This window comes from Apaloderma vittatum, unplaced genomic scaffold (assembly GCF_000703405.1).
Source record: "Apaloderma vittatum isolate BGI_N311 unplaced genomic scaffold, ASM70340v1 scaffold2834, whole genome shotgun sequence".
Lineage (NCBI taxonomy): Eukaryota > Metazoa > Chordata > Aves > Trogoniformes > Trogonidae > Apaloderma > Apaloderma vittatum.
In genome coordinates this window covers 5,733-25,474 of record NW_009714221.1, presented here as the reverse complement: position 1 = coordinate 25,474, position 19,742 = coordinate 5,733, and the positions used below count along the sequence as shown (strand labels likewise).

At 38.0% G+C, this 19,742-nt stretch overlaps 1 protein-coding gene across 1 annotated transcript in view; it reads right to left on the bottom strand.

Annotated features, from left to right (window-relative positions):
- Positions 1–2,106: 2,106 nt before the first annotated feature.
- Positions 2,107–19,742, bottom strand: part of LOC104273340 (rho guanine nucleotide exchange factor 7) — a gene marked incomplete at its 5' end in the record, with an annotated part of 22,627 nt that continues 4,991 nt past the window's right edge. The window contains 5 exons of the mRNA XM_009868652.1: positions 2,107–2,796; positions 5,140–5,194; positions 5,854–5,953; positions 15,198–15,374; positions 18,601–18,690. Coding sequence (XP_009866954.1) covers positions 2,674–2,796; positions 5,140–5,194; positions 5,854–5,953; positions 15,198–15,374; positions 18,601–18,690 — 545 coding nt within the window. The remainder of the gene's footprint in view (positions 2,797–5,139; positions 5,195–5,853; positions 5,954–15,197; positions 15,375–18,600; positions 18,691–19,742) is intronic.

Genomic DNA, 19,742 nt, shown 5'->3' with positions numbered 1-19,742 from the left:
ATTTATCCATGCTTATATAAAGTTTCCAACAATTCAGAAGGTCTGTGGTGAAATTTACATCTATATACAGTATAACAAATTGTCAAAGAAAAAAGTTCAGGTACTCCTTGGTTCCCAAAAGCAAGCCTGAAGCTTGCTCTCTGCACAGAGACAAAAGCTACCTACAGTAAGGTGGGGTTTGGTGTGGTGTGGGGTTTTTGTTGTTGTTGTTTTTTTCTTTTTGTGTGTGTGTAAAAATTAGTCATCCCATTCCACCTGAAATAAAATCAGTCCCTAAGTCCTGGTCATATTTAACAACTGCTTAATCTCACTGTTTAAGGCATGTTCATTAGATGTCAGTATAGGGGTACTGTCAGAAATTATATTATAATCACAGGTCAGCAAACTTACATTGCAGAGCCACTCTTTACAATATAAAGTAAAACACATTGTTATGATGGAAAGTTGTTCCTGAGTTAAAATTTGCTAAATACTGCCAAGATAAACTTTTTCCATTTATACTCCTTCCTCTGGAAAGTCCTTTTACATACACTCAACTAAAAATTAAAATTTGTTCTGAAAATAATCCGAATGTCAAAAAGTAAAAATGTTAGCAAAATTCTAATTATATTGGCATTCCCAAATCTGAATTTAGCCAAAATCCTATGAATTTGCAGCATTTAGTATCACTTAGCTTTTAGCAAATGTATTTTCTAAATATGGCAACAAACCCAAAGGCCAGTCCACATTTTTGTGCAACTGCAAACACGAGGAACACATTTTGGAACCAAGAATTATTACAAAGTTCTGTGAATAGATGTAACTCTGATACTGTAGACTTTTCTCATCCAGCCTTGTCCTTCAGAATTAAAAGAAGACATTTTTAAATTGTAGGAACAGAAATTAATACCTACAAATATATTAAACTTTTTAAACTGGACAAGTAATCGTCTCTTCAGCTTCTTAAGTATTCAGTCCCACAAAATTGTTTCTCAAATATGTAATCACTGACATTACCTCCCATATAAAATAAGCTGTTCTTGACTGAGAAAAAAGAATAGCTTTAAAAATAATCTTTTTTCGTTAGATCAAAACGTGCATGACAATTCTTACCACCCTGATCATCCTGGCTCCAACTCATTAAAAGTTCATATAAACATTTGCTCAAGTCCGAGCATTAAACTTCATGGGATTTAAAGGTCACCAGAAAATCAGGATGACAAGAGGCAGACTTGAGTCTGTGCTATACCTGCACTTCTGTCAACTGAAGAAAAACCCCTCAGAAAATTGCACCGTCCAGCATTTACTCCAAAGTTTGCTGAATTCAATGAAACACAATGAGCTTTAATGGGATTAGCATTTTAAGTGCTCCAACTGAAGCTCACAGTTTGCAGCGATGTAGCATCTCCTATTTTAAATACAAGAAAAGACTGCAGCAATTGCACCTATCAGACTAGGGAATAAATGTTCACTTAGGTATTTTCAAATCTGTCAGCAGTGCAAATTATGAGTTACAGTAATGATTAAAGAAATTTTAAAAATCTTCTTTCCAGATTTGTTTCCATTTAAATCCTAGCAGGACAGAAACCAGCATCGCGCTGAGAGAACAGGGTGGGAAAGGAATGACTGCTTCCACAGCCTGTGAATTCCAAACAGAGTGTCTTACATAGTGGTATAAAAACAAAGCTCTGGATGAAGTTTGGCCTAGCCCATGTGCCTTCTGCACAAAGGTTAGCTACCATTTAATTGCTGTGACCGTAAAATATAAATAGCAACAATTTATTCACAAAATTCTGGATTAGATTGATGTTTTTTGCTTTAACAAACTGCATGATCTATTAAATTATCAGCCAGCTGTATGTTTAAGCACAACGATAGAAAATGTAGTACATACACACCTAAAAATCACAGTCATAAAAAGCAGGCAAGTACATCAGTCTTTTGGTGGCCAAAGCACAACAGATTAGTCTGCCGAACAAGTGTACGTGAATGTGAATCATGGGCATGAGCTCTGTTAAAAATCATTTCTACTGTGAATAAACAACTTTCTGTATTTTAATACTGTTCTTAAAGAATTGTAAACTGCTTAAAAATGTACGCACAGACATAAATAACAGTGAAGGATTTAAATACAGCGGTCAATACGAAAAAACAGGTTTTTCAATTTGCATGTGTGATGAGTGGGTAATTTGGAACAAATCCATAATTATCCACAAAGAACTCTGACCTTTCTTAGGTAAGACAGTACTGCTGTCATTCCTAACACTTGTGACAATTATAATAACAAGAGGAAAAAAATAACATATCGGCCCTGATACATCAATCACATATGCATTCAAAATTACAGATATTTACAAGAAAAATATATATTTAATTAAAAAGCCACTGAAAAACATGGACTTTTAGTCAGGTGCTGCACTTTCTGCAAAATGAGGTAATTTAGATGCAAACAAATTAAGTTTTATAGAGTTCAGGATCCACGGTCTCCACACAAAGTACAGATTGCTTCAGTAAATGGCTTGAGTGTTTCTATATGTTCAGCGCAAAAAATCACTAGATCCAGTTAAATCCTGTTTTGTAGTGCTCTTGATGCAACACTGACTAATGTCAGAAGGCTTCCCAGCTCAGTTTTACAACTGGTCTTTCAATAGAAAGAAAAAAAGGGGGTGGGGAGAGGGAAAGAAAAAGAATTAGTTATAAGTTGGTTTCATCCCAAGATGGATCGTTCATGTTCTTTAGAACTTTTCTAACAAGCTTCTCCAAGTCCTTGCGAGCTCTTTGTTCTTCTTCTAAGGACTTCTTCATCTTTTTGTTATCCTGTTTAACAGAGACAGAAATATTACTGGTTTGTTGTGTTTTGTTTTGAACAGATCTTTTCTGAGCGTGCATACGTTGGCAATCACATATGCTGAAGGCTCTCCTCAGTAAGACTGCTTTTTGCTGTTCTGAAGAAAAGCCTTCTGTTAAAATGTCACATGTTACACACAGTTACTTCCCACAATGCAACAATCCCCCCCTCAATGGAAATTGAGCTATTTCCTATTTATATTCAGTGGCACTTTATAATGCAAGTGCTAGTAACAGATGGCCAACCACCTTGAATTCTTCTGCTCAAATCTGATCAATGAAGAGTTTAATATATTTGCTGTTAATGGAGAAGGGAAATAAAGCAATAAGTAGAACAAATATCCCCTCTAAGAGCCTCCTGTGATTATACTAGTTTCACGATCTTGGAAAAGCTTCTTAAAACTTAACGCAAATTAACTTGCTTCATTAGGTAAGCAAATAGTTGAAAGGAGTATTTTGAAAACCATTATGTTCTCTGGAAAGTGTTTTGTGACTGAATTTTAGATCAGACAGATGACTACCAATGCTCTAAGAGGAGACTGAATTTCAAGGAATGCCACCACTCCGCATGTATATTAATGAGTGCGTCAGTTCTCAGTATTTAGCACCCTCAGCTAATATTGAAATACTACGAACAACAGGACTATAAGGATGTCACTGAGGAAACCAGAGTAATGCTTACTTTGTTTAATCCTGAATAGGCCAAGGTGATGCTGGCAACAGCAGGGAAGCAACCAGAAGATAAGACAACATTATGTTAAGACCCCAAGAGAACAAGTCTACAGGTGTTTAACAAACACAGGTCTGCAATCCAGGAGTCCCTCTGGACTCCCATCACTTGTTATCTACAGACATTTCTGGAAACAGAATGGGATGAACAGCTGCCACCTCGTTAACTCCATTCCCCCCCTGCAGTCTGTTGAAAACCTCAGGAATTTTGTTCTTTTCTTCTAGCTACAGACTTCATTTCTTCTCATTTATTTCTTTATTTACTGCCAGTTCAGGACTGCACTGTTCAAGGGCAGTACCCGTGGAACAACAGCTATGAACAACCTATGGGAGCTCCTACGGGAGAGATCCCACCCGGAGTGGTAACTCTCACTGACACGCCATCTGGTAGTGTCTACACCAACCAGTGCACCATGCAGTCCCAGAGAGCCTTTATCCACACAGCCCTGGGTCACTTGGGATCTTCTCAGCTCAGAGATTATTTCTGCCACTTCTTCACCTTGCACTATCAGAGCAGCAGACCAGTAAATGCTTCTAAGCTGAGATTCCTGATACATAACAAAATAAGCACAGGTTTTAATAGGTCTTGGCTTTGGAAGATGCAAGATTCTGAAGAGCCCATCTGTTTGGAAAAGCACCAGAAAAAAGGCATTGCTTGAAGTTCAGAAGGTGACTTTTTTGTTTAGGGTCACAGAGATCTGCGAGGCCTCACTGAGGTAGTATGTTTATCCTTCGTACAAAGCAGTCAGGCTACAAGAATATTAATGGGTTATTACTGCTGCTTGTATTACGTGAACTGTATCTTGAAAAAATAAGACTGCCTAATTTGCATCAAACCTGGGATACACATACTTTATGTGTTGAAAATGGCAGAAGTATTTAAGATACCAAACTGTCCTATTTCAAGGTACATGCATGACATCCTTTGAAATACTGGGCGGGCGCACAGATGGGTAAAGAATTCAGATTCACGTTCACAGGCCAAAACCTGAAGTAAATTGAATACAAATCCATTTTGTATTAACACAGGAGATTTTATGCAACTTCCTGAGTCAGAACTTTTAAGGTCAGTTTAACAAATTCACACACTGGAGAGTGAGGGTAATTCAATGCTTTTTTTGCCTGCACATTAAGCAATGACTATGTGCAGCAGCATTAACGTGGTTTAAGCAGGCTGCGTCCTGACAAATTATATTTTTGAACATCTCGTTTTGAATACTTAAAACAAGCTTAAAACATCAGCTGCAACTTCCACACTAGCAACTCACAGGAGATCTTGCACAATTCCCACATGTGACAAAGCAGCACATCCTAAGCTAACCTGAAGCCTTCGTTAAAAAACTGGCCACCTGACGGACACTGAAAAGGACGCTTGCCTCTAGAAATCAGAGAGGATGCTTAATGCTGTTCTCTAAAGCTGATGCTCCATTTATGTCAAATTGGCATGTTTTACTTCTAAATGTGAATCCAGTCCAAAGCTCAGGTTCAGTCCTGTCAAAGTGCATCAACTTGCAAGTCATATTTATTTTTTTAGCCTTCCATCTTTCCATCATCTGGTTGCTACAAATGTAGCAAGATACTAACCTGTCTCAACTCCTGTACTTCATCCTTTAATGCATAAACTGTGTCAACAAGGCTTCTAAAATGGAAAAAAAGAAGATCATCTGTTACAACAGTTTTCAGGAATACATGTCTAAATCTGTATCAGATGAAATCTACTATCACATGAAATGCATTAAACAAAAACACTACAAAACCTACTGCTAACAGCTATTATTGTATTAAAATTTGTATTAAACTTGTATTAAAAATACTGTCTCTTATCCTGATCTATACTCAACTAAGGCAGGGATCTGTTACCAGCTTCTGTACCAGGACGAACCTCTCAAGCACATATGGACTATATTGGTTCCTACATTACAGCTTTCTGTAACAGAACTGTAAACTTCCAACATATACGTTATTAAAAAAAAAAAATAGAATGACACCACACCTAACTAGAAAGGTAACACCAATTTAATATTGAAATGCTACAGCACTTAGTAAATTTACAAGTGAAACTTACTGCTTCTTGACACAGAAGGATTAAGTTCCACAGCACATACAAAGAAATCAGATCACAAGCACAACCAACTAAGTGAAAGCCAACCACACCTAAAGGACTAGCAGCATACTCCAAACAGCTCTGTTCCCTATTATGAATATAACATACACACACTACTATAACTGGAGACAGAAGGAGGAAGAAGAGTGCAAAGTTTACTGGTTTAATCCGTCATTCATTAAATGTTCTCTTACTTCTCTTCTATAACAGTCTGACCATTACTTTTAGTTTCTTCTACAATAATTTTTTCTTCTTCGGGAAGCAGCACTTGAGGAGCTGATTCTTTACGGGAACCTGTTGTAAAAATAAATTACAAAATGAGCAACTCACAAATATTGCTGGGGAATTTTAAAGATTATTATTTCATTCACTGCATGATACACCTGCATGATTAAGATGTATCACTTTGCATTTCCCTTTTCCATCCACACACACAGAAGTTATGACACATTTCTTGCATTTGAAACCACAGCCTTACATCAAGAAAAAATTATCTAACATTCCTATCCTGCTGCTGGCATAACCCCCATGTCATCGATAGGAATGCTACATTTTTCCAGGCACAGCATACACTCAACTGTTCGTAAAAGCGAAAATTCACCATAGCTGACTCAGAAAGAGAAATGTGTTTAAGGAACAGCAATTTAAGCCTCAAGGACAGATTCTGATCTCACACTGATACAAATCCAAGAAATAATTCCACTCTTATCCAATTACTCTATCAGTAAGGAGCAGAACAGTGGTATCAAATGATACAGCGATAGAAGAAGTTAACACGCCTTTCCCCTGAAACACTATAAATGCAATCGTGTGTACGTGTGTATGCATACACATACACTTATGGACAGCCTTTCAGGCCTACAATAAATTCCTACCAGATAAAATACGTACTTTGCATTTAATAAACGTTTCTAAAAGCACTTAATAGCTTGGCAATAACACCTCAAAACATACCAACATCTTCCAAACATTTTCCATAATCATTACAATTTGTAACATCAAGATAGTACATACAGATTTTTAAAAAGTAGCTCTGAATAGAAAAATCTACAGCTCAGGAGATGTGCATCCACTCACACACACATAAAATATATATTCTAGAAATGTTATTTAATTAGGCTGCAACAAATCACAAGCATTTTTTTTCCATTGTTGTCTCAGCATTTTTTCAGAATTCAAACACAGCAGATAAGGCATTAATGTTTTCGCATATTATAACCCAGATGTCAGTTTTAACAAACAAGGTGCACTTGCCTACCAATTCATTGTAATGAACGTTCATTAACCAGGAAATTCTTCAGTCTAGCATAGTCTGAACTGAAAACTAGGTACTATAGGGTGCAAGCCTGTCAAGAGAAATCAATTAACTCTTGCTCAACAGCTGCCTTGCAGTAACAGTGCTTTTCTTTTATGGTTTATGATAGAACATATAATCTAAACACACACAAACTGAAATAAATCAAGTTCATCAAAAAATACTAAGCTCCCTCGCAGCTGCAGCACCAAGTTCTGAACAATGAGCTTGTAGGGACTGTAGTTGAACAGTACATGTTAAGCTACTTAAATTTTTTTAGCAAACAATGACAAACGTCCTTTAATGAAGAAAACCATTTCCTTAACTGACAAAAAATCTAATGTATCAGTATGTGACGGTCAAAATTTTATGGAATAAAGATAACTGCAGATTTGAGAACAGAATCTTGTCCTTGAAAGCTCTAAGTTCTTCATTTTACAGGGTGAAGAAATCTTTTAAGAGTTAATACTCTTCCAATCCCACTTATTTTCCAGAGAAGAAACAACCTATAAAAATAAGCACATCCAGTCTCAGTGTGGAGCTCAAGGACACTTCCCTGTTTGCGCTGTCAATCTCTAATTGCAAAAAGTTGTCTTACGTTTATTCCAGTTAATCAGTTACTGCTCTATTAGCCAGGGAGGTAACACAAAACATGGAGCTAAATGTTATTTTAGGAATTAGTTGGCAGCAGCTGCCAATCACTACACTTTGAGTCTCTGCACCAACGTGAAGCACCTTAGCCTGGCACACACCAAGGGGAACATTGACTAAACGGAGAGAATGGCCACGAGTTGTCTCACCCAGAACTCCGTACAACTAAATGGGGCAGCGCATTGTATTTATTTCTGTATAGAGCTGCATCCAACTGTCTTTGTGTGGTTCTGGTAAAGCAGAAATAGCGTGGAGTAGATAGCTTTTAAAAAAAAAAAAAAGTCCCAGCTGTACAGTTATGTGCACATAGACATGTGAAACGGATGTCTACACCAGCATATCTTGATGTATATATGTGTCCTGGGTTTACCTAGCATAGCACAGTAAACATTCTGACATTACTGAGACACAGAATGCAGTTTCATTAAAGACAAAATGCTCAGCAAAATTAAACACAGAGGCAGACCATGCAGTACACATACACGCTTATATGACACAAAACTGTTGCTGTGAACACTGACATTCCCGTGCCATAAAACATTAACTATCGTGGAATTCAGGATATGACATGTTTCACTCTTGCCTCACTTTGACACCGTCGGCCACGGAACTTTTTAATTTTTATCTCTGAACCCTCACTGCTCTTCTAGTTTCTATAATAAAGCTAATCATCCCCCCTCCCCACACTTTCTCCTTTATATCGGTCTGATTTTTCTGAGTTTTGGGGAGGAATTTTGGTTGTTATGGATTATTATTTTCCAAATCCCACAAGCACTTGCTAAATACCAGAAGTGCAAACACACAGCACATCTACCCTATAACAACAGACCTTGTCAAATGAGTGCGTGCACAGGAACACCAGACTTGATGTGTCAAGTTCAAAATGCAGCTACTTCACTGAACTGCTATTCTGCACCCTTTACACCAGCTTTTATTTTTTTTTAAGACACATTTTCTGCCTACTCTACGTCTAGAAGAAACTTTCAAGTAGAGTCACATTAGTACTGGCACTTGGCAACATTCCCCTAACTGCACCGTGTGCCTCCACCAGGTTCTTTATGTCTCTTCTCTGTGTCACCACTTCTCTCCAGAAAAGTCTACAAGCTACCACTTTAGGACATGAAAAGAGAGCTGTGTTACAGCACAGTGAGTTTTTCACAGAGTTGTACTAAAAAGACAGCCTAGAAAGTTCCTGCAATTTAGCTTATCATAGAATGATCTAGGTTGGAAATACCTCTAAGATTGCCTAGTCCAACAACTACCCTAGCACTGCCAGACACACCACTAAACCTTGTCAACCCTCTCCTTTCCCCCTTCGAATGCTCTGTTTTGCACAGTCTCCCCCACTAGCATATCTTCCATATCTGCCATGCCTCAATCCTAAGCATGCAAGTTTCACAACAATTTTAATACAAGACACTATCCAGTCTCATTTCAAGTCAAATAGGCCAAAAGACAATGTTTAAATTGTCTTCCAACAACTCTGGCCCTAAATCTCCTTGAGACAATACAATCAGAAGTACTGGTTTACAGAAAGAAAAAAAAAAAAAGAGAGACACTCCCCAAAAGCTTTACAGAACAGGGTATCACTCTATTCTTTTCCTTTTTGGAGGGTTATTGGTGGAAATAAGGTGGATGGAAGAAGAAAGGAAGCTTGGCAAACCTGGACAATTACTTCAAGATTAGCAAACAAATGGTAAGGCTGAGTAGGTTGACAACTTTCAGGTGGGGAACTCTTAAATCCCAAGGTCTTGGAAGAATGATCCCTCCGTTTAGAATCACAGAATGGCCTAGGCTGGAAGGGACCTTAGAGATCATTTTAAACCTGTCTCCCTGTCGCCAGGGACATCACCTCTCGACTAGATCAGGCAACACATGGGGACCGAATGGGAATTGAACCCGCGACCTTGGCGTTGTCAGCGCCACGCTCAACTGACTGATATAACCAGCCCCCTGAGTCTGTTGCATTTTTAAGGGAAAACAACCGACAGCTATCATCAAGATTCAACTAAGTTCCATCAGTTGAATTCCATCCAGAAAATAAAGGTAGCTATTCAGTATTAGTATCTCCCAGTCCTGGAGCGAAGGATAATGACAATGCTTTCTGCCAACACCATACCCTGTTCAGCAGAACCTCCAGAATAAAGCGGATAATAACAGAACCCACAAAGCCTTCAGCCCACAATTAGATATGTTAGCAATAATCACTATATAACAAGAACAGGGCCGTGGGTATAAAGATAACTGCTTTTAGTTTTCAGCATCTGATCCCCTTTCTAGCCTAATCAAAGAGCCAAACCAGCAAGCAGTTCTTAGCATTTTGGGGGCGGAGGGGCAGGGAGGGACAGGGGAGAAGAAAGCTGAATCCTTGCCTATTTATGAATCCTGTCTATTTATGTGGCTGACAGAAGTTCACTTGACACCTGACATCACTCATAGCCCTAGAGTACGGTCTCGACACCAAAATGGGAAGAAACTAGAGTGGAGAGTGAAGGCCACAGAGGTTCTGAGTGATGTCTGTTTGCAAGTGTAACTGCACAACTCCAGCCTTTTATTTGCTCTCCTGCAAAGGGAGCGTGATATCTTAAAGAAAGACTGACATGGCACCATGCTGTTGCTGACAGAAGCCAGGCTTCAGAAGGAGCTGTACTGGTAATCGGTCTGGTCCTTCTGAATCATCCAGCAGACACAACCAAAGAAAGATCAGAAGTTTTGCAAAGATCCTTACACATCAGCAGGGAGTGAAGGAAGATGAAATTCAGATACCTTTTTTACTTTTACCAGATACTAAGTTTCTGCCTATGTTCAAAGACCTTGTCTGTCCAGGAATCTTTTAAATCAAGAGTAAAATGAAGGTGGCCATTCACATCACCTACTCAAAGCAGCTAAGCTCAGGCCCCAAGGAAAAGCCATCGCTCCCCAGTCAGTCAGGGATGGGGATCCTTCCTCCAGCTGGCCACATGGAGCAGAAGGCTCAACCCAGGTATTGTCACAGTCTCCCAACAACTACGAGGGTCCTAATTTAAGATATGGAAGTCAGATGTGTGGTGATGGTGGTTAATTTTAACAAATGTACATCCTAATTTGAGGCCATGAGCAATTATTCTGTCGCACAGCTTTTAAGTATTGCTATTTTCTTCATTTTTTTCATACCTTTACTGTGATTAGGAGATATAAAGAGAGGAACAAGGCACAAAAAAGGTAAAAAATTAGAAACAGTACCTATAAATACACAATTCTGTTTTTCACTAACTTGATAAACTAAGAAGCTCTTTGAAGTTATGTGCTTCAGCTTCAAAGACAGAAGTCTCACTTGCCACTGGAGAAGCAAGTATGTGCATGCACAACTGTTCAGACCTAATAGGCCACTGGTCTGCACAGATATGTAAATTTCCTGGAGAAGTAAATGTGAAGACAAAAATAAGAATTATTTGCCACTTAGAGCATTGTGTTTCACTGCATTACTTATATTAAAGATGTTAAAGTGAATGAGCAGACACGCCAAATTAACCGTCTCTTTCTCAGTGAAACTCTGATGAGGTCCTATTACGAAGAACCCTAAAAGCGGTGCTCTCACACTCTGTGTGAACTGAGATTAAAGCATTGGGAAAAAAAAAGTTCTTCATGCTACAGATCCAACAAAGCCAGAAGGGAGCCCTTTAATATCTTTGTACAGATAAAAACAAATCCGAATCAAAACATCAGGCAAAACTGAAGCTCACTGTATAAAATACACCATTGCTTGCAAATTCTTGGGAGTAACAAAAAAGTTTCGGGATGAAGTTGTTTACGTTTTTTTAACTAATACTGATACACAAATAAGGAGAAAAACCCCACATGACTCGGATGATAGATCTATGCAGTTTACAGCAAAATGTTTTGACACGTAAAATGAAAATTAAAGTGGACTGAAACACGCAAGTGTTAGTTATATAAGAACAGAACAAAGATTTTGAAAGACAGATGCATCATCTGAAAAAGTGGGATATTTCTAAGACAAAATTTAGAAAGAGTTATCCCACTACACTACCTACATTTCACTAACAAACACAAAAACTTACAACCAGAGGGCTGTAGGGCTAAAACTAGAGCTGATACAACCATACCAAAAGAAGTGCTTTGACCTTTTAACAGAAGAAGGTGATTTCTTTGTTTATTCTGATGTAAACATTTTAGTACGTATATTAGGTTATCATCTTATTTAAATTTACTCAAATACAAGTATCTTTTAAGCTGAAACACTACAGACAAGGCTTGTTTTAAAGAGAAATATGCTGCAATATTAAATCTTGAAAATATGTAAGTTTATAAAAAAACAATACCATATTCATAAAACTTCTCTCTGGTAACAGGACCTGGAGAAGTAGGTTTTAGACTGTTCCAATAATTCAGCTCATGCTTTTACTGAGAACATATCAATCCAAAAAAATGAAAAAGAAAATAAAACCAATTAACAGGAGAGAGAGGCAACAGAAAGACATTCTATAGATGGCAACATCTCTGAATAGCTATTTAAAGAAAAAAAAGAAAGAAAAAGATACAGGATACATACTTCACATTACATTGAATTTCCTGTAGTTGTCAACTACATTAAACAAAGGTTACACACTTAGGTCAAAAAAGCTCTTTCACTTGAGCATTTGATTCCTCTGGGAAGAAGGGAAGGAAAGAAAGGAGACACAGGGAGAAAAGAGGGTTAAGTGTTAAATTACAAGTTATGCTGTCCTTTCCCCCTGTGTAATAATTAAATATTAAAGTCACAGTCTAGCAAATGCAAAATTTATTTCAACTGTACATAACAGATGTCCTTTTTTATATAAAACAAAACACTTAATTGATATATGCAACCACAAACAATATGCATACTGTACAGTACAATGCAACATTCAGATATACATCCATTTTGTATTTTCAAAAGGCAGTCACCTACTAGAGATGGCTTCTCCCATTCACAAATGAAGTGCACAATATATATTATTTTTTCTATGTTTACGTCACTATATACACATTACTGTGTTTTGGTAAGATTATGCAAAACACCCAATTAATGTTGGTTGGTTTCAAATTTATGGCAAATACTAATTTATGGAAACACTGCATAAGCCATGTGAAGAGGGGCTGACAATGGCTTGAACCTACCTTCCAATTCAGATTCTCCATCCTTCCAGTGTATTTGTAACTGTACACATATAATTTACAGAATTGCATAAACATAAGGTACTATTATTACCATGACTAAAGTTCCACAAAAATAGAAACACTGAACCTTTGGACTGAATACCACCATTTCCACAGTTGCCTTTTATTTTTTTTTCCCTTTTTTTTTTTTTTAAAAGCATTTTGCATTAATATTCCTGATCAGATCACAATAGCTTATGGTCTGTAACACTGAAGACATAGAATGATTTTAAATGTGCAGTGATGTTAATATGAGGATACAGAATACGAGAAAGCCTAGTTATGATAACTGGTAATGACTTAAATGCTACAATAATTAATGGTGGTAAACTGTCAAAGCTTTGGTGCATAGAAAGTCAATAAAATCTTCAGATCTGGATAACAAAACATTCTGTGTGATAAGGAAAGTTCAAGTGCAACAACGGTATTACAAACATATTTACACTATATAACATGAAAGAGACGTAAAGGAATTATCTTTTATCCAATGCAGAAAACATTATTCAACTAGAACACCACAGCTTAAAAAACAGGGGAAAAAAACCAAAAAAACCAATCCATACTTTCCATATATGTTAAAAGAACAAAAACTGACTGAAAGGAAGAGGGAGAGCGAAGTGGGTTACAAATGCGCTGTGGAATGGTATGGAGCACACGTACTTATTTCTCTAAGCAATGATCCTCCACTTCGAAAACAAAGTTCAACATGCACAAGTTCCTGGTCATTGCATTAATATACAACTGGTAGTAACATGTACCCCTGAAAACCCTCCTCGCTAAGCCCTGCTGTTTTTGTTGGCCGCATTTTTGAATGCCAACAATAGCGACAGAGGACAAAGCAGGCGATCGGACAAGACCAAGATGTGAACTACTTTGAAACGGCTTAACCATGCCGACCACCTTCTGAAATCGTGCACGTCTAGCAATTACCAACTTTCTGATCGTGTAACCTGCAGAAAGGTACTGATTATCTTTTGAACCGTGTGATCGGGTTCCTAGATGGCAGTAAAATACATCGTGATTATTCTGAACTTGTTCATAGAGTAATACCTGAATGCTAGAGAACGTGCTTACTTGAAAAGGGGTAAGGGAATTGCATTGGGGGACCTGGTGAAAACAAGAACCGTTCCTGTCCTCTCGTCACATGCTTTTTTCCCTAATATCAACGAAGATTTAGAAAATGTGTCATTTTTGTTTTGATGCCAATTACTTTATCTGCAAGACAGAACACACACACTTCACCCCAGCAGTGCCCCAGGTTCAGGTTCGAGACCTTCAGCTGTGCACACACGTCACGCTTCTCTGAAAAGCCAACGCGACTGTAAGCGAAGAGCTGCTGCTGAAATCAAACCTGCTCGTGAGAGAAGTTACAAAAGACACAACAAAAATCTGGCACAGACATGCTCCAAACAGTACAACCCAAAAGCCAAGCATTCTATTATTCAGAACTTCAAACAAGCCAATGCGATCGCAGTTGTACCTAGAGTTTCAGATGCTGACCCCTCCAGCCTCCATCAGGGGGAACCATTTTCATCTCGTCTTTTCAAGAAGAATGGTCAATTGAGAGTTGACAGCTGTGTATTTTAACAGGCAAGTAAACATCTAGACCCTGCTTTCTGCCACGCCACTGCATACAGTAAAGTGACAGTATGACCAGAGGTAACATGAGATTATCAAAACACAGCGTGTAATGAGCATGGGCTGCCGGGTTTTCATGACAACTGCCAGACTGGGGTGGGGAGAGCAGTGCAGTCCTATATATACACATTTAAGCAATGAGGAAAAAGGCAGCAGTATAAAATCAGATTTTTCTTTTTATGGATTAACAAATGCTCTTCCAAACAAATGGGCTGGATACACAGAAATCTGAATGACTTTACAGCTCTTGTACTGCTTCTTTTTAAGTTGCATTTTTCTTACTCTACCAGCTTTGTATTTTGTTAGTAGTATGTGGAAAATCCAACCACTACCGCTAAGGTGTTTCCAGGTCACTGGCACTCAGCCAGCTCACAAACCAGTATAGTTTCAGTACAAAATACAAAAATGTGCTGTATCCAAAATAAAAGAAAGGACCTATTGCTACACTGACCAAGGGGGAAAAAAAGAGACCATTCAGAGCTACAAATTAACATCTGTCAGTTAAAAAAAATCCTCAAGAAATATCATCCTTAACAGGATATACACTTTTTCAAATGACTTATTTGTACGTGTATTGAATTGGCAATAGAGCCTTCCACCAGGTATAACTGACGTTTCAGAAGCTCCCTCAGAAGTTGTTAAAATATCACATTAAAGAGACAAGGAACAGCAAGAAAACATCTAAGAAAAGCAGGCTGTGATACAACAAGCATTTGTTAAGAAAAAGCTCAGAAGTGCATTAGTTCTGGTGAGAGATATATGAGCAACAGCTCTTACGAGATGTAGACCCCATTCTGTAACTATGGGCTGTCCATATACTGTCATAGTCAGAGTCTTCTGAGAGGTCTGAAGGCTCCAAACGAGAAAGACTACTGCGACGACCCAAGGAGTCTAGACTTGATTGGTCATCATCAGCCAAGACGTGATTATGCATCAGGTCAGTGCCTTGCCATGCTAAGGATGTACAGGTGAAATGAAATGGTGGATGTGGATAGGCAGAGGTGGGATGAGGAGGAGAACGTAAGGAATAGCCACAACCAAACACATGAAATAAAAGCAAAAAGGTGATGGGAAGAGAAGGAAAAGAGAAAATATTGTTAAAAAGGCACCAAAGTTGTTTTTTTTTTTTCTTTTTTCTTTTTTTAAAATTTGTTTGGGGTTTAGGTATAAATTACACTCAGCATATAATAATGTTTGAACTGTTACAATACAATTTTTGAATCACTTCAAAACTTAGAACTGAGCTTCTAACCAGCCTCAGTTGCGAATTTTGAATAACCAAAATCTTGTTTGAGAGTAGATTTTTTTGGAAGAGGGAGTTAGGTTCTTTTGAAGTACAGAGTCAGTTCCAGTCTGAAGGGATTTGACTGGGGACAGAGCGATAAGCACAGTAAGCCAGCATGAACCAGAGCTGATGTGAAAAAAGCAACAGCCCCTTTCCCATCGTGCATCTGTACCTCCATCCTTTCCCTCCCTTCCAATGACACAGTCATCTGTACAGCTGCTTGGTGAGCCAGGTCAGAGAACAGTTTCAGGTGAAAAGTAACCCTGCAAAAGATTCTTTTTCAAGCAGGTGATTTCCCCACCAGCTCACAACACAGCCACAGAAGTGCTTGTGTCACTGCTGTAAAAAGGAAAATGCAGGGAAAAAAGCAAAGGCTGTCATGCAGAGCAGGGCTGCTGACATTCTACATCAGCAGCGACATCTTGCACCCGCTCACAGGGACTGTCAAAGCACAGCTTTTCTGTGCCTCTACTCCTTGTTATTTGTTTAACCATGTAGTAAATAACTCACAGAAAAACAGGGCCAAAAGGCTAAGCAGCAACACAGCCTGGTCCACTCCAACCCTTCACACACCTCTTCCCACATGTCTCTATCAGAATCTGTCTTCCCAATTAAATACTTTAAGATGTCTAGGGTAGCCAAGGACACTGTTGCTGCCTTTTTTTTTTTTAAACTTCCTGTCAACACCCAAAGGCTGAAACTGTGTAAGTGGCTGTTCTATGAGCCACCATACACATGATATTGCAAAAGGTCAAGCCTTCATGTGAATCAGAATTGCAGAATAAACTCAGCACATGTGAAACAGGAGAAATTCCGTTCTTTTATTTGCACCTGTCTCCTCCCCCAAACTAAACCCTACATCTTTCCCACCCAAATAACTGAAAGAAGTTGCTCTGATACTTTTAATGCCACTCCCTGCGAGTGTGCACGGGTGCCAGAGCTCAGCCCAACTCACGTTGCCAAAAGCAGCACCCCTTGGGCTTTGGATCAAGGTGCAGGTAGGAGAATTGCCAAACGAGTGCCGTGAGGCACAGGCAGAACATTAACCCGGAGGTAAGAAAGGAATATGTAAAAAACGGGTGTTCTTCACGAGTGACAGGCAACTCCTTCCTTAAATTCTTCCACACTGACTACTGCCCCCACAGATGCAATTCCTGAATGACTGGTTTTTTCCCCATTTCCAATTCAAGTCTACAAATGGATCTTCTGAAACCTACAGTCTTAGACAACACCATTCATTCCCAACAAAGCAGCTGTGCGCTTAATCAGTTAAAAACCCCCTGTTTCTTGCAGCAATTAAGAGCAAATAAAAGCTGCTGACTTCTGATGTATGCAATGATACCCACAGCACTATGTATATTGCTTAAATATACATAGAAAGAAAAAAAACAGGCAAAAAAGCAAAACAAAATCCATTTTATATCTGCACACACACACACTATTGTGCAAGTGCAAATGTTTCCCCAACCATTTCTTGCCACATTATCTTTGGAAATAATCAGCTGATCATAGGTGAGATGTTCAAACAACAATCACCTCATTTAGTTTTGTTTGGAACAACAGTATATCTTCAGAATTTTGAATACATTCATTCCCTTTTATCCAATTAAACACACTACTGTAATTGACTGTAGGGCTACAGAATAAATTAGTTTTAATAAAAATTATGTAATACTAGATAATTTTATCACCTTAGAGACCTACAGTTCATCAAAATGGAAAAAATAAAATGAAGGGTTTTGCTGTTACTTCACAAGTTTCTACAGTCTAATACAAGGGCCACATTCCCATTTTAAATTACATACAAAGTAGCAGGATTTTTTTCAAGGTGACAACAGGAAGTGAACACGTTAGGAAAATCTATATGTCAAATTTGCAGTTGCATTTTGAGACTTCCCAACTGTCAGCATAAAGTGCTTTTTCTTGGAAGCAAAACAGGCACAGAGTGCCTTGGGCAGCAGTGATTAACACCACCCACTTAAACAGCTTGAGTGGACAAGGAGTAAGTTACAACATCCACTCTTCTAGTTCCTGGCAATAGCAAAACCAGCCGAGTACTTCAGGATCATTATACTGTGTTCCAAGGATCCCCGGATTAAATCGGTGTTCAACAGTGCAAGAACTGTGCAAATCGGAACGAACGCAACAGCATTTTCTCCTTCCTTCTGTAAATGGAACACACGCTGGTGGGCTCCCCTGCTTTGCGCAAAGTTTTACTTACAATACAGAGGAACTCCACATGGCAACCTTGATTTGGATTAAATGAAGTAGGACCCCAGAGGCACGTTACAGGTTTTCAATAAGCTAGGTATTGATCTGAGAAACTAAAAATGGCTTTTAAGCAACACACAGATCCAAGAGCAATTTCTCCTGAAATTATGAGATGGGATTAAGATTTTTAATTAATACTAAAAACGACTAGTGGCAATAAAAGAAAAGAAATTTTTATAGGTCTAGGTTACTTTTCCACAGTGGAAGTCTTTGTTGAACAAAACAAGACAAAAATACTCTTCTCCAAAATTATGGCTTCTTCATCCTTCCTCTCTACTTACCAGCTTCTTGAAATTTATCAAAAAGCAGACTGATTAACTATCATATTCAGTTCAGACACCTCTCATTCACTGAAGGTTTTGTCCAATTTTAAACTATGACAAGTAGTCCTTTTGTTGTTTCTTTGTTGTTGTTGTTGTTTTTTTAAACTAACAGAATTATAGTCTTTAATCACAGTCCTTGGCATCCAATACTCAAAACACTCAGCACTGATATTAAGCCAGAAACAAGTTGTTATTTTTTCCAGGTTCAGCTTGCGACTTGCAAAGGCCTGAGAACACACACCTCTCTTTTTTGCAAACCAATTTCTGTTTTACTTAGCCAGTTCAGTACTTTCTAACTTACTTGAATTTAGTGTTTGACGTGTTTTGGCACTTGTGCAATATGCTTCAATGACTTTAAGAATTTGAGCATCTTCTTCTAAAGCAGCTGTACCTAGAATCAATGGGAAAAATACAATTTTAAACATGGTTATATTTCTTAATATAGAAAAGTCTTTGCAAACCACTACATTTCATTCGAGTCCGAAGTTCAGCCAAATCAACCTTTTAAAATACCCTTAATTATCCCATTCTAACAACCAAAATTCAAGGAGCATAATTAACAGTTTAAAAAGACAAAACACTATCCTGAAATGTTTGGGAAAGAAAACAAAGTCAGAGTAATTAACTGACACACTCAATAAATTTTCCAAGCATCTAAAGTTGGACAGAATGTGTTTTTAAGTGTGATCACTCCAATTCTAAATCAAACAGCCATTAAAAGAGAAAAAAAATGTATACTCCAGTTACTATATACATATTAGTTCATTATTTAATCAAACTAATCAAGGAAAATAATATCCATTTCCCTAAGTCTTGAAAATTTTTGAGTTTTGTGTATATATCACATTGATCCCTTTCAACAGCGCACTGTAGAAAATTAAACTTAGAATTAACAGCATGACAAATATGTCAGTACAAATTCAACGTGCAATAGGAAAGATGCCACTATCATGTGAGAAGCAGCCTAATTAAAATTTTAAGACTTTAAGAGTACAAATAGGACTACTGAAAAAAAATCTAACCAAGTTAAAATGGCAGTTTTCCTTAAGGTAGAACTCCACAGCAAATCATGTCCTTGGGGAATTCAATAAAAATGCTGTCACATTTTTCATCTGGACAGAGTAAACTCCAATCAGATGGAAATCTAGAAGAGGTACCTCTATCATTAGTTTAGATGTAACATGGAGTCTATGTGTAGGGTAAGACAATTAGTTGTTTTAAAAGCATTTGTTCCGGTTTTCTTCCTCAAAAAAACTCTGGCCTTGAAAACGCATGAATCTGTATTGCCTTCGAGATCAAAATGTAGTAGTATTCTCTGTTAGCCAATGCATTCTATTAGTTTTTGTGATTTCTTATCACTAGAACAAAGCCAACTATCCAAATATTTGTCAGAATCAGCTCACAAGCCAGGTGCTGAAGAAATTATCATGACCTGAGATAGTT